The sequence below is a fragment of the Scatophagus argus genome, chromosome 2, assembly GCF_020382885.2.
Source record: "Scatophagus argus isolate fScaArg1 chromosome 2, fScaArg1.pri, whole genome shotgun sequence".
In the NCBI taxonomy this organism is placed as follows: domain Eukaryota; kingdom Metazoa; phylum Chordata; class Actinopteri; family Scatophagidae; genus Scatophagus; species Scatophagus argus.
This window is the reverse complement of record NC_058494.1, coordinates 26,017,300-26,030,184: the sequence shown is the minus strand read 5'-3', so window position 1 is coordinate 26,030,184 and position 12,885 is coordinate 26,017,300. Positions and strand designations below refer to the sequence as shown.

The window sequence follows — 12,885 nt, the reverse complement described above, 5'->3', positions numbered from 1 at the left end:
GTTTATGTGTTCTCCTCCAGATGGTCCAAAGCTTCCCTCTGTGTCAGCGAGTCCCTCTGCTGAGATAGTGAAGGGCAGTTCAGTGACTCTGAGCTGCAGCAGTGATGCTAACCCAGCAGCTAATTACACCTGGTACAAAACTAATGGAAATGAAGTCAGTGTTGAATCCCAGCTTGTCTTCAGCTCCATCCAGTCCTCTGACTCTGGACAGTATTACTGTACAGCTGAGAACGAGCTGGGGAGGACGACGTCTGAGTCCATCTCTGTGGATGTGAAATGTGAGTAATATTCAGTATTCAGAAACAACATCCAGTGTATAAATCTTTTAGGGTTTAATGACTTGAAAATGGTCTTTGTGTGGATGAATACATTCTTAAAATCTGCTGCTAATCTTTGTTAAATCTTGTCCTCCAGATGGTCCAAAGCTTCCCTCTGTGTCAGTGAGTCCCTCTGCTGAGATAGTGGAGGGCAGTTCAGTGACTCTGAACTGCAGCAGTGATGCTAACCCAGCAGCTGAATACATCTGGTACAAGGAGAACCAAAAACTGCCTGAGGGATCATCAGGCTCCTATGGCTTCAGCTCCATCAGCTCAGAGGACAGAGGGAACTACTTCTGCAAAGCTGGGAACCAACATGGACAGATCAACTCTTCATCTCTGTTCTTAGATGTCCAGTGTATGTCACATTTTGTTCTTATGATACAAAAGTCATTTGAAATCATACATGAAAAAGTTCTTATTTCCTTACAGTAATGGAATACATATTAAGCATATTTAGTGAGCTGAAAGCCAAGCAAAATGTCTTTCCTGTCCTTACTGGTACGTTTCAAATGTGCCAAAAGATTCACTGAATGCTTTGGGTTCAAGTGATCGACAAAACAGCTTTTACCTGAACAAACTGGGAACCTCCAGGACAACCACACAATAGATGAACTAAGCACACGTTTTCTTCTCCACCTCCTTTGATGTTCCTCCTGGCAGGTCGTTGTCTTGTTTTCTAGGACAATAAACTTTCAAATCTTCTCCTCCAGATGGTCCAAAGCTTCCCTCTGTGTCAGTGAGTCCCTCTGCTGAGATAGTGGAGGGCAGTTCAGTGACTCTGAGCTGCAGCAGTGATGCTAACCCAGCAGCTAATTACACCTGGTACAAAACTAATGGAAATGGAGTCAGTTTTAAATCCCAGCTTGTCTTCAGGTCCATCCAGTCCTCTGACTCTGGACGGTATTACTGTACAGCTGAGAACGAGCTGGGGAGGATGACGTCTGAGTCCATCTCTGTTGATGTGAAATGTGAGTGAAACAGTTTGTTTAAAAACAACAAACATCCTGAATGTGTTCAGCCTTTGCAGGAGAAGAAGCAGAATGAGAAGTTTTACTGTTTAGGTCCACTTTCTTCAGCTCTTCTTGCTTCACATTCACTCCAACGTCTCACATCCATTTGTCAGACCACATTCAGTCTAAAATGCTGACACACAAAGCAACAGTTTGAGTCAAATCAAATCATTTATCTCCTCCAGATGGTCCAAAGCTTCCCTCTGTGTCAGTGAGTCCCTCTGCTGAGATAGTGGAGGGCAGTTCAGTGACTCTGAGCTGCAGCAGTGATGCTAACCCAGCAGCTAATTACACCTGGTACAAGGAGAATGAAGACTCACCAAAAGCATCAGGACAGAACTTCACCATCACTGATGTCAGAGCTGAACACAGTGGGAATTATTCCTGTGAAGCCCAGAACATAAGAGGACATCGTAACTCCACTTTGCATCTGACTGTTACAGGAAGTGAGTTCTTCAGTTCACTGTAGTATGAACACATAACATGTTATAATGTGTCTGATGTAATGTGACTGGAGATCTGTGAAGTGCATGATAGTCATTACCAAAAGTACAGTACAGTTCAGGCTATTGCCTGAGACTGTGGTACACACTGGGAACTGATACCTAAATTTTGAAAGACACAAATCATTTTCTAAACCCAGTCACATCACATCACATGATGTCGATCATAGATAGTTGGATAGATAGATCCAGTGCATCTCACTTCCCCTCTCAGTAGGCTTCAAAACCCTGAGACGAAGCAACACATTTTGACACAAAGAAAGAAATAACTTGATGTATAAGATTTGTCAAATTTGCAAGATGGTCCAAATAATTAAGAACTGAGTCATGGACAGCGCTTCACAAAGTCTGTGCTGTTTGTCCTGACTCACCAAACCGAGCGACTTTTTGAGGAAGTCTAGGGACTTTCCTCTCGAGCGACAAGACAGCAGCCTTTATTGGTCGAAGCGGTGTGTGTTCAAACAGCTGCTAGACACACAGTAACTTAGCAGACAGACGGGCACAGTAACTGTGGTTTAGAATTTAATTTAAAATTTGCCTTTGTGACTTTTGCAAAGTTTGATATTTTAAGTTAAGTTAAGTTTAAGTTAATAAGTTTCTGCTGGCTTAACAAGAATCGAAGCGACTTGATTCTTAAGGGAGTCTGGGGATATTTCAGTCGCTCACTCACAGACCTGACAAACAGGTGGGAAAAGCAAATCTCAAGATCAGAAAAATATCTGACTGTGACTCCTCAAACTGTCAGTTTGAGATTTCTTCACATTGGCTGCCCCACCGTATGAGCTCAACAACGGAGAGAGCTGTAGAGGAGGTGATGTCAGGGCGTCTTGAGCCAGTTGTAGGCTGGTACGTCTGACTGAGGGAAGGTCATGGGACAAACCCTGGACACCGCCAAGAGTAAAGTCACCCAGCTGGCCAGGGACAGCTTGGGATCTCACAGGAAGACTGTTCTTACCCTTATGAGGACCAAAGTTCTTGTACTATTTCAAAAGAACATGACTCATATACCAATAAAAATATTTCTTCTGTAACTCTGTCACCCTGTGGGGCCTTTGGGCTCAAACGTTGTACCAGTTCGTTCAGGAGTGTGGAAATCAGCCATCAGTGGAGCAGCGCCGGCTGTTTTCCTGGCTGTCTTGTGGCTTTCTGTCTTCTTACTGATAAGGTGAGTCTCTACGTCACTGTACATTACGTATCTAAAAATCTGCTTTTCTTTAGCAGCCAGTCTGGCAACTAAATTAATTATTTCTCCTGACCTGAAGAAGGAGGACCTTGAAGCAATGCTCCCAGCCTGGAGAAAGACTGGACAACAGAGAGCAGGTGAGCAAGAGAGTCAAACGATTCGGCTCCGGTTTTTCAGGTCCTCAATCACTCACTGTCATAAAGTGAAACTGATCTGACTGTGACGCAGTCCATCCAGCTCTTCCTGTCCTCACTCATTCTCCTCTTTTCTTGGACACGATTAGATCTATACTTCACATGAACCTTGCCGTTGAACATGCCGTTGAACTTGGATTCGCTCCGGAAACACATTGAAATAATCCTGAATAAGAGTTTTTTGGTAGTTTGGGGAAAGTTTGGGTTGGATGAAGACGTTCTAAGCTCGTCAGTGCTGATAATGTAAAAGTAGTTTGGTTTTTGCAGCATCAGTCAGAAGAGGAGAATCACCTTCACTATGCCAGCATCCACTTCACCAAGAACCAGACTGAGCCTTTGTACTCCAACATCAGGCCAGCTGGAGCTCGCAGACACGAGGAGGGCGAGCGTGTTGAGTACGCTGCTGTCAGATTTAACAGTGCCAGTGCTGCCCCGAGGTGAGCAGCTCTCACAACATCCCAATATCACACATTTAACAGAATTAATCATGAAATATTTCATTGGAACTTTTTAACTCACCTTCCTTCACTTGTTTTGCTAACATTTTTACTGTTGCTGTTAGAAATTTGGTTTAGTTAACACTTTATCTCCACAGTCTCCTGATTCTGTGAACCTTTTTTCCCGCCCTCTCAGACCCGCTGAACCTGGATCTGGAGAGGATCCGTCTGCACTGTACAGTACAGTCAACAATACTGCTGAATGCAAGAGGAAGTTCTAGTCTGTTTTCAGCCATCAGCCTGGAGTTAGCAAAGTTAGTCGGTCAATTGGTCTGTCAGTCAGTTGGACCACCTAAAGCAGGGGTCGGGAACGTATGGCTCCCGAGCCAGATGTGGCTCTTTTGATGACTACATCTGGCTCGCAAATCAATCATAAATTATTGTCAGTCGTTTTAATCCGTCCATTGATTTTCCACTGCTCCTGTCCTGTTCAGGGCTGCAGTTGGCTGTAGCAACTGTCCATTATTTTAATTGGGTGATAACAGCCTATGTCAGTCGTTGCTAGGTAAACAGGTAACCGCCCACTTTTGAATCAGTCCGCTACGTCGTTAAGCTAACCCTTCTTCGACGGAGACGATGGCGAAAAGAAAAAAATACGAGGAGTATCGTTCATTCCAAGAGGAATGGACAGAAGAATTCGCATTTGTTGAGAGAGCAGGTTCTGCAGTGTGCCATGCTAACTTCGCATCAAAATACCCCGCAGGAGACAGCAGAAAGAAGGCATGCCAAGAGCTACTTAGCAGGGTGCAAGCTAGCCAGCAGCAACTCCGTGTTTGGACCCGCCAAGGTGACTATAACTCTGCTAGCTTTGCTGGATCGTTAGCAATAGTGAGGAACGGAAAACCATTCACAGACGGCGAGTACGCAAAAACATTCATGCTGGATGTAGCCAATGAACTTTTTGATGATTTTACGAACAAAGACAAGATAATCAAACGGATACAAGACATGCCTCTGTCGGCAACAACTGTTCACGATCGTACCATCATGATGGCAAACCAGGTGGAGGAAACGCAAGTGAAGGACATTAATGCAGCGCCGTTTTTTTTCTCTGGCTTTGGATGAGTCAACCGACGTAAGCCATTTGTCGCAGTTCAGCGTGATTGCAAGATATGCTGCAGGTGACACACTGCGCGAAGAAAGTCTTGCTGTTTTGCCATTAAAAGGGTCCACAAGAGGTGAGGATTTATTCAAGGCTTTCATGGCGTTCGCTCAAGAAATAAATCTACCCATGGATAAACTTCTTTCAGTGTGTACCGATGGTGCTCCGTGTATGGTGGGGAAAAACAAAGGATTTGTGGCGCTTCTCCGTGAACATGAAAAAAGACCCATCCTAAGTTACTCACATTTTTTTAAATTAATAAGGCTGAATTTTTGAATTCAGTCTCAAAATATATTATATGGCTCTCACTGAAATAAATTTCCAAATATTTTGCTTTCATGGCTCTCTCAGTCAAAAAGGTTCCCGACCCCTGACCTAAAGGATCTCCCTGTCTTGCTGGGTGACACTTTTTCTTATTTATTTATATATTTATTTATTTTCTGGGGACATGTAGTGACCACGATAAATCCTAATGACTCCAGTGACTGTCCCACTTTTCACTTCATCAGCCTCAGCTGTGCCAACATTAGCTAAACGTTGGCTAAACTGAAGTGAACATGATAGATAGATAGATTTTATAGATAGATAGACTTGCTGCTTCAGATGTGCTTCATCTCTGCAGTGCCGTATCACCTGACACCTAGCAGTCGCTAAGCCTCTTATTTAATCACGTGATTAAAATTTGCTGTTTAAAAGCACTTCGGGGTGCTGCAGAGGAATATGCATGAGATGATCTGGTTGTAGTTTCATAGTGCTGACACTAGATGGTAGCCCAGAGCCACTTCATGTACATTCCTCTCTTCTGTGAATGTGGTCTGTTTTCACCATGTTATCATTATTTCCTGTTATTTTTGTGAGCGTCACAGCTTGTCAAAACCATCTGACTTGCCTCCGTATTATTACGGCCCATTTCTTCAATTCTGTTTTGCACCTGTTCACATTTTTCTTTGTTCCATTTGAATTGGTTCTGTTTTGCTTAAATAAAAAAAAATGGTTGAAATTATCAGTGCCACAACCTGTCCACAACCTGTGATGAAGGTCCATTCTGCATTATGCACCCTGCAAGACTTTTTACAGCCATTATTAAGACCACGTCAATGCAGTTTCTGTGTCTAATCATGCAGTGAAGTGTGATCTTGTCTTCATGGGGGTTGAGGGAGCAGGTTTGGTACCAGCAGGCCACAAAACTGATCCCTCATTCTGTCTTGTAGAGATTACATTGTGAAGTTGATATGTCATCTGCAAAACAACAAAGAAGTGATCTTCTTGGCCATTTACTGTCCTCTGGCGCATCATGCATATTAATAGTGTGAGGTGGAAGGAAGTCCCTGCCTGTTTTCTCCACAGAGAAACGTTACGGTTCACAACAACTTCCCCTGTGTTGAAAGTACAAGCGTGATACAAGTGTGAGCATGGCTCTGACTGCACCTTGTGTGTACATTAATGTCGACTGAGCTGCAGACATGAGAGGAGCCGAGAGCTTAACTGCAGCAGCGGGTGGATTTGTTGTCTTCCTTCTCTCCATGCCAGGTACCGTTTATCCACATTTACCCCGAGGACCTTCAACGGCTTTCAGAAAATATTCAAAATAAGCTTTTTTGGTCCTTGCTAAAACGTTTGCATGATCACGCGTTTTGGCACGAGTGATGTTATTGTGGCGACAGCTGAATTTCTCACATCGGTGTTTTTTGTTTCACACAGGAACATATCTCTGTGTGTCCTTTTGCATGAAATGTGTCAAATGATTTGTTGTCGCGTTACGCTAAGTGTGAGTTCTGCTGGGACAGCGTTTACCCAGAGGCCAAAGCGATATCTTTACAATGATTGTTTTTGTTCCGACCAACAGTACAAAATTGAAATAATTTAAAAATAAACTGGAATTATTAACGTGATTAAGAGTAAAAGCTGCAAATCCTCTCATTTGTGAAGGTGGAACTGTGAAATGTTTTTGCCTGAAAAATGACTTTAAACATTAGAAGTTAAATCTATAACAGCACATATTTCACAAGCTCCTCATATTCTATGTGCATCTATCTTAAGTCGTAAAGTAACAAGTTACTGTAAAATAATGGTAGTGAAGTAAAATGTACAATTTACCCACTGCAGTTTAGAGCAGTAGAAGTCGAAAGCAGCGTGAAAAACAAGACAAATTTGTACTCTTACAGCTTGCAGTTCTTAGTTACATCACACCATTGGGCACAAGTTGAAACACAAGTAACATTTGCTTGAACGCAAATGATTAAAATGTGTTGTTTGGTGTTTTGAGTCTGATTGTGACTCCTGATGTGCTCTGTGTTACAGTGGTACAGGGTCAGGATGGCTGGGCAGTGACTTACACTCCTACTGAGATCTGTGCCTTAAGGGGATCAACAGTGGACATGAGATGCACCTACACATACCCATCCAGGATGAATGGCCTGAAAACCACTGTTGAGGAAGCAACCTGGTTTGTTAAAATGAGCAGAAATGAACCTGTGGATCTGACAACAGACCCACAGTATTCAGGTCGTGTGGATGTTCAGTGTGGTGACAACGACTGCACTCTGAGAATCACAGACCTGAGAGAGAGCGACTCAGCTGAGTACAAGTTCAGGTTCATAACAAACCAACCTCGTGGCAGATATTCTGGCAGAACTGGAGTCACTTTGTCTGTCACAGGTAAAATTTCTATTTCTTTTGTTCCCAATAATAAAGATCAACAGTACAGTGAACATTTAGTTATGAATGGGTCAGTTGTACATACACTGGGAGAACGTTGTACCTCTGTCTGAAACTCAATCGCTGGTGGAGGATGTAAATGGTCTTCTGAGCCTGGTCTCGATCCCAGGATATCAAATACCCTGACTAATCTCAAAAGCTTAAAACAATAACCTTTATTTGCTTCCAAACTCAGCCAGCTGTTTGCTGAATGGAGACCACGAGACGTGAGAGCTTTTAGTGGAAGTATCTTCAACATTAGATTCTCAAAGGGGCAGAAATGAACATTCCTGCATAGATATTGTGAATGTGCTTTGGTATTTACACGTGTATGTCCAGAATTCAGATTTCTGTTGTTCCTTCACAAATCCAGACCTGCAGGTGAAGAAGGTCAGTTTGACAGACAGCTATGGGTTTCCCAGTGAAGCGCTGAAGTGTCACAGCAGCTGCCGCCTACCTGATAATTCTGTCTACATCTGGTACAAGAATGGACACAAAATTCAGGAAGAAACACTTATTTACTCAGGCGACTTTGATCCTGCAGACAGCTACTCCTGCGCCATTAAAGGAAATGAGGATTTTCCTTCTCCTTCAATGTGTGAGTTAGTCTTTCCAAAACATAACACCATCTGGCGTCACATTCATCTTACTGTGCTATCAACGCCTGCACATATTTTAAACATGCATGACCCCCACTTCCCCTTTCTATATTAACACCATCTTTCTGCAGTGAGCTCCAGAGGGTCACTTCTGCTGTGAGCAAACAGTACAAGCTGCTTGGTATCACTGCAGTGAAAGTTGTTATAGAAGAACATTTTATCTTTCAGGTGTTCGTGGTCAATCCTGCAACAAAGTGACGTACACTGACAGACGCATCTGTGCCTTCAAAGGCTCATCAGTGGACATTTCTTGCATATACAACAGTTACAACAGTTATGAAAGTATCAGGTCTAAATTCTGGTTCAGTCCTGGACGTAGTCTCCAGTGGCAGAGTCCCTCACAGCCTGAGGACCTCAGTAATGACTCACAGTATTCAGGTCGAGTTCAGATCCTAACGTGGAAACAATATTCTACTCTGAGAATCAGTGACCTGAGAGAGAGCGACTCAGCTGAGTATCGCTTCACATTCACAGCAGGAAGCTTTGAATGGGGGAGGAGTTTACCTGCTACAACTCTGACTGTCACAGGTACTGATGAACTCAAAGTGATGTAAACACACCAACACAGGACATTTAAAGTCACAGAACATGTCAGTAATGATCGATCATCATGTGAAAACAGTGATATAAATGTGTTGTGTGTGTTCACAGTTTTGTCTAAACTAACTCTGCTGTGTCTTCTTCACAGATCCAGATCTGCAGGTGCAGGTGACAACATCTTCATCTTCTTCCTGGGCTAAGCTGACGTGTCACAGCAGTTGTCGTCTACCTGCTCATCTTTCCTTCGTCTGGTACAGAAATGGAGAGAAAATTCAGAAACAAACATCTTCTTCTTATTCAAGAAACTTTGGTTATGCAGACAGTTATTCCTGTGCTGTAGCAGGACATGAGGATTCCCCCTCTCCTCCAGTGTGTGAGTGTCCTATAAAGTCTTCACTAACACACTAGTGGACCCTTATGACTCCATGTGTTTTAATATGGAGACCCTCATTGTGACTGTTCACACAATTGTTTTATCTTTCAGGTGTTCGTGGTCAATACTGCAACAAAGTGACGTACGCTGACAGACGCATCTGTGCTGTCAAAGGCTCATCAGTGGACATTTCTTGCACTTACAACAGTTACTACAGTTACAACAGATACATCAGGTCTAAATTGTGGTTCAGTCCTGGACGTAATCTCCAGTGGCAGAGTCCCTCACAGCTGGACTCTCAGCGTCGTGTTCAGGTCCTTGATGAAGGTGGAGGACGCTCCACTCTGAGAATCAGTGACCTGAGAGAGAGCGACTCAGCTGAGTATCGCTTCACATTCACAGCAGGAAGCTTTGAATGGGGGAGGAGTTTACCTGCTACAACTCTGACTGTCACAGGTACTGATGAACTCAAAGTGATATTCACAGCTGCACAGTTAAATACAATGTTTTTGTACTGCTTTCTGATAATATTAGACTTTGTGGATCTTGTGCTTACCAGTTCATCTGGTTGTCTTTCCACTCTTCTGTAGGTGTGATTGCTCTGTTTTGTCAGCTTCAGTACAGCTGTGGTGATTTTCTCTCCGCTTTTGCACAGTCTCACTCATTTGTTCCATGTGAAACTGAACACACGCCGCAGCTCTTTTCTTAGACCAAACCATGTTCTTTTTGTGTCTAAACTTAACAAATTGGGCAGTTTCATGTTCAGCCACATGTTAAGAAGGTTTTGCTTGACTGCCACAGATGCAGAAGGGTGTCACAGCTGGGACATCGGCCCAGCAGACAGTACATTAGCTATTGCTCTGAGAGTATTTATAATGTAAAAACCCTTTCTAAAAGAGTATTGGAAAGTAATACAAAAAACTCCTCAGTTTACAGAATAGGTTTCAGAATAACAAATGACTGAATATGTTTTAGCTTGTGACAGCTTTTGTGTTTAACTCTCATTTTGTTAAGCATTTTGGTTACTGATGTCTGAACTGTGAAGATTATCATTTGTAAATTGTTTTTACTGTTAGCCAATGGCATTGTGGGTTCTGTTTCATGTGACCAGCTCTCCAGGTGCAGGTGACCAGTAAAAGAGTCCACCAGCATTACACCGAGGCAGAGCTGAAGTGTCAGAGCAGCTGTGGTCCGACTGGTCGTCTTTCCTACGTCTGGTTCAAGAACAGAGTTGAAATCAAGAAGGAGGAAAGTTCTTCTTATAAAAGCCGATTTTATCCCAGAGACTTTGTCTTTTGTGCGTTGAAAGGTCATGAGGCTTACAGCTTGCCCTCAGTGTGTGAGTTTGCACCACTGTTTAATAAAAGAAAACATCCAAGCATTGTAACACTATGCCCACAAATCGATCTGTACTCACATTGCATGCAATATCTTCTCCTCCAGATGGTCCAAAGCTTCCCTATGTGTCAGTGAGTCCCTCTGCTGAGATAGTGGAGGGCAGTTCAGTGACTCTGAGCTGCAGCAGTGATGCTAACCCAGCAGCTAATTATGCCTGGTACAAAACTAATGGAAATGGAGTCAGTTTTAAATCCCAGCTTGTCTTCAGGTCCATCCAGTCCTCTGACTCTGGACAGTATTACTGTACAGCTGAGAACGAGCTGGGGAGGACAACGTCTGAGTCCATCTCTGTGGATGTGAAATGTGAGTAATATTCAGTATTCAGAAACAACATCCAGTGTATAAATCTTTTAGGGTTTAATGACTTGAAAATGGTCTTTGTGTGGATGAATACATTCTTAAAATCTGCTGCTAATCTTTGTTAAATCTTGTCCTCCAGATGGTCCAAAGCTTCCCTCTGTGTCAGTGAGTCCCTCTGCTGAGATAGTGGAGGGCAGTTCAGTGACTCTGAGCTGCAGCAGTGATGCTAACCCAGCAGCTAATTACATCTGGTACAAGGAGAATGAAGACTCACCAAAAGCATCAGGACAGAAGTTCACCATCACTGATGTCAGAGCTGAACACAGTGGGAATTATTCCTGTGAAGCCCAGAACATAAGAGGAAGTCATAGGAACACCTTACATCTGACTGTTGTGGCAGGTAAGCTTCTCTTCACTTGCTCACACACTGCAGTATTGATCATGACCTGCCGTCTGGTTGGGTGGAAGGGAACTTGCCTATTAAACTTTTCTTGTGAAAATGGGCAAAGCCTGAAAACACCTGTCATGTGTTTTAGTGTTAACAAGGAGAACTGAGCTCTTCATGACATGATGATGACATACTGTATGTGGACCTAAACACAGAAGCCAAATTTGTGTCACCTTTTAATTTGTATACTTGACATGTGCTGCTGTACTTTGACAGCATTTTGGATTGGATGTAATTTTCTTTGGGTCTGTTTCAGACCTGATTCTGAGTCACCTCAGTCCTCTTTTGAAAAACGATTGACATGCAGCGGTGTTTGATTTTTCAGAGGTCTGTTTCTGATCAGGTTAAACATTTATGGCAGGTGATGACCTCGACTCAGGATGAGGATGGAGAATAATAGTTTGCACAAGCATTAGTCTCAGGGGAGATGTGTCACCAAAAGCACATATATTTAGACTGAGGTGTTTTTCTTCACTTTATCTGTGAAGCTGATGCAGGCAAACATCCTCCAACAGGCTAATTAAATGCCAGTGTTTTCGTGTCATCACCACTAGGAGCATGGAGATCAATATCTGCTGGGATAACCACTGCTGTCATCTTGGCTGTCGTACTCTTCTTTCTTTTTAAATTAACCAGGTAAGCAGTAGTCCAATAAGGAAAGACACATGAGATCAGACAGACTGCAAAACAAGCCAATGCTTCAGTCAGAGTTTGAGGGTTAGACTGAAGGTTATCGCATCCTAACTAGCAGTTTACTTTGAGAGTACACTGTAAAATAAAGACCAAGGTTTCTTGGAGCTGACATTTCCCTTTAATTTAATCGCTGAAAATTAAAATGTTTTAGTACTTAGTCTATCAGAGTTTAATGAGTTCATTTATTTTCCAATTCTCCTAACCAGAAAAAAGAGGGTCCCCAATCAATCATCTGATCCCACAGAGAAACCACACAACCGGGAACGGGTGAGGAAGAAGAGTTAGTCCAGAAAGAAAACTCTTTTCAAAAGCTTTCCTGTCTTTTGCCTTTTTCTCTTTTTGCTGTGGCCTTGATCCTGTCCTGGTTGCTTGTCATGTTGCTATCCAGTCAATTTGGAAAACTGGGACAGTTCCATTGATGACAGAGCGACTAAGCAGGGGGGAGATTTCATGTGAAAGGCATGAATGCCTGGCCAAATCTGAAACTCAAGTGGTGCATGGTCAGTAGCCTTCTGTGTTACTAATGGACTGTGAAATATGTTTGATCATGAGGTACAGCGCAGTTTTCATTTCCAAACCTTTCGATGATGTTTCACTTGTAATGAGGCTCTGGATATTCTGTGAACTTCACATATTCCAGTGCAAAAACAACAACGGCATTGCTATCATTCAAAAGTTTGGTTCAACTTGGCTTTTTTGTAAAAATCGTACATCCCTTTAAATTACGGTAATCTTATTTGTGCAGTACGTACCCACACGGGGGCAGCCAGATGACCAGCAGGATGACCTTCACTATGCAAGCGTCCACTTCTCCACGAACCACACAGATTGTCTGTACTCCAACATCAGACCAGCTGGACTCCACAGAGACGAACAAGAGCGAGAGGACGAAAGCATAGATTACGCTGTCGTCAAATTTAATAGAGGCAGTAAAGGCCCGAGGTGAGCAGCTCCTCTCACAGGCGCAT

At 43.0% G+C, this 12,885-nt stretch overlaps 1 protein-coding gene across 1 annotated transcript in view; it reads left to right on the top strand.

The window, feature by feature from the left end:
• LOC124053486 (titin-like) overlaps positions 1-12,885 on the top strand; it is a 55,670-nt gene that overhangs the window by 41,877 nt on the left and 908 nt on the right. Inside the window, exons 10-26 of the mRNA XM_046378685.1 lie at positions 184-278; positions 1,516-1,776; positions 2,908-2,998; positions 3,093-3,153; positions 3,478-3,647; positions 3,844-3,887; positions 7,111-7,467; positions 7,880-8,104; positions 8,334-8,693; positions 8,854-9,078; positions 9,190-9,534; positions 10,190-10,417; positions 10,522-10,779; positions 10,916-11,176; positions 11,779-11,860; positions 12,124-12,184; positions 12,663-12,859. Coding sequence (XP_046234641.1) covers positions 184-278; positions 1,516-1,776; positions 2,908-2,998; positions 3,093-3,153; positions 3,478-3,647; positions 3,844-3,887; positions 7,111-7,467; positions 7,880-8,104; positions 8,334-8,693; positions 8,854-9,078; positions 9,190-9,534; positions 10,190-10,417; positions 10,522-10,779; positions 10,916-11,176; positions 11,779-11,860; positions 12,124-12,184; positions 12,663-12,859 — 3,321 coding nt within the window. The remainder of the gene's footprint in view (positions 1-183; positions 279-1,515; positions 1,777-2,907; positions 2,999-3,092; positions 3,154-3,477; positions 3,648-3,843; positions 3,888-7,110; positions 7,468-7,879; positions 8,105-8,333; positions 8,694-8,853; positions 9,079-9,189; positions 9,535-10,189; positions 10,418-10,521; positions 10,780-10,915; positions 11,177-11,778; positions 11,861-12,123; positions 12,185-12,662; positions 12,860-12,885) is intronic.